This window comes from Antrostomus carolinensis, unplaced genomic scaffold, assembly GCF_000700745.2.
Source record: "Antrostomus carolinensis isolate BGI_N321 unplaced genomic scaffold, ASM70074v2 scaffold26843, whole genome shotgun sequence".
NCBI lineage: Eukaryota > Metazoa > Chordata > Aves > Caprimulgiformes > Caprimulgidae > Antrostomus > Antrostomus carolinensis.
The window spans coordinates 3,343-4,879 of record NW_010307673.1 but is presented as its reverse complement, the minus strand read 5'-3'; the positions used below and the strand labels follow the sequence as shown (position 1 = coordinate 4,879).

Sequence of the window (1,537 nt, the reverse complement as noted above, 5' to 3'; positions counted from 1 at the left end):
CACCCACCTCCTTCCCTCCTCACAGATCTATCCCATCCATCTGCCACGGGAGACACGAACCCGTAGGGCCCTGCTCATCTGCAACATCGAGTCTGAGCACTTGAGCCGGCGGGATGGGGCTGAAGTGGATGTGGAGGGGATGACAAAGCTGCTGGAAGGGCTGGGCTGCGTGGTGGACGTCCATCATGACTTAACTTCCCAGGTAAAAGGCTGCACAAAGCAGCTGCCACCGGCCCCAGGAGTGGTGCAGAGACCCTCCTTGCATGTGTTGGTGTTGAGGGGCTCAGGCACCACAGGGACACCTCTGTCCCCAATGGCAGTGGCTCCCGCCCACAGCAGGTGGCTGATCTTCCTTCCCTGCGCTGGTCTGTGGGAGATGACTATGGTCATGAAGGATTTTGCAAATCACAAAGAGCACTGCACCTCTGACAGCACCTTCCTGGTCCTCATGTCCCATGGGGTCAGGGCTGTGGGACCAAGAGCAGAGGTGAGACCACAGACATCCTTTCCCTCGACACCATCTACGAGAAATTCAACAACAAGCGCTGCCACGCGCTGCTGGGCAAACCCAAAGTGGTCATTATCCAGTCCTGCCGTGGAGGTGAGTCCTGCTACGAGGTACCTGCGAGGCCAGAGAGCTGGCCAGGCTCTCCCAGGACACTGAGCCCCAAGCACAGGGTGGGGACAGGACACCCCATGGTGGCTGATGGCTGGCCCTGCCTTCCTAGACAAGGTGGGGTCTGTGATGGAGAGTGACTCCGGCCACCCTGCCGTGCCTGCTCCCAGCTGGGCTCACACCGTCCCTGCAGCGCTGGAAGATGATGCCATCTTTGAAGTCCACCTGGAGAGTGATTTTGCCACTCTACATTCCTCCACGCCTGGTAAGCAGTTCCTGGAGAGAGCTGCCCTGCCTGAGGGCTGGATTCTCATTCCTGATGCCATGGGTCTCCTCTGCACCTCCTCCTCCTTGGGGCAGTTTGCCTGGAGGTCCCTTCATTCCGGTGACTGCTTGGGCATTGCTCCAGCACAGCCTCTGGAGAAGGCAGTGTCCCCTGATGCCAGGGTACAAGGCTGCTCCAGGACACCCACAGATTCCTCTTAGTGGCACCAGGACCAGAGCTTCATGCCCCTGCCTGGCTGCCTTCCCTTGTTCTAGCTCCAGCCCTCCCCAGCTGATTTATCTCACTGCAGTGGCTGGCTGGGGGAAGTTGTCTTCTCCTGCTGGGTCACAGATGGCTCCAGGCTGTGCCAGCTAAAAGCACGGGAGAGCAGAGAGACTCAAAGAAAATAATCCCATCTCTTCCATCTTCCCTGGGATGCCCTGTCCTTTTCCCACGCTGTGGGTTGGAGGGGCCAAATCTAATGATCTCAGAGAAGGTGCCCCAGTCTCCTGCTCCAGCACCCAGCGTTAATCACTGTTGTACTAAGGGACATCAGTGAAATCACACTTGACATCTTCTCTCTCCCCAGATACTGTCTCCTGGAGAGGCTCAGCAATGGGCTCCCTTTTCATCCAGCGCCTGATGGAGCAGTTTCG

The 1,537-nt window shown here is 58.0% G+C and overlaps 1 protein-coding gene across 1 annotated transcript in view; it reads left to right on the top strand.

Annotated features, from left to right (window-relative positions):
* Positions 1 to 10: 10 nt before the first annotated feature.
* LOC104523057 (caspase-1-like) overlaps positions 11 to 1,537 on the top strand; it is a gene marked incomplete at its 5' end in the record, with an annotated part of 1,956 nt that continues 429 nt past the window's right edge. The window contains 5 exon segments of the mRNA XM_029084388.1: positions 11 to 202; positions 377 to 464; positions 467 to 601; positions 729 to 881; positions 1,471 to 1,532. Of these exon segments, the coding sequence (XP_028940221.1) occupies positions 11 to 202; positions 377 to 464; positions 467 to 601; positions 729 to 881; positions 1,471 to 1,532 (630 nt within the window).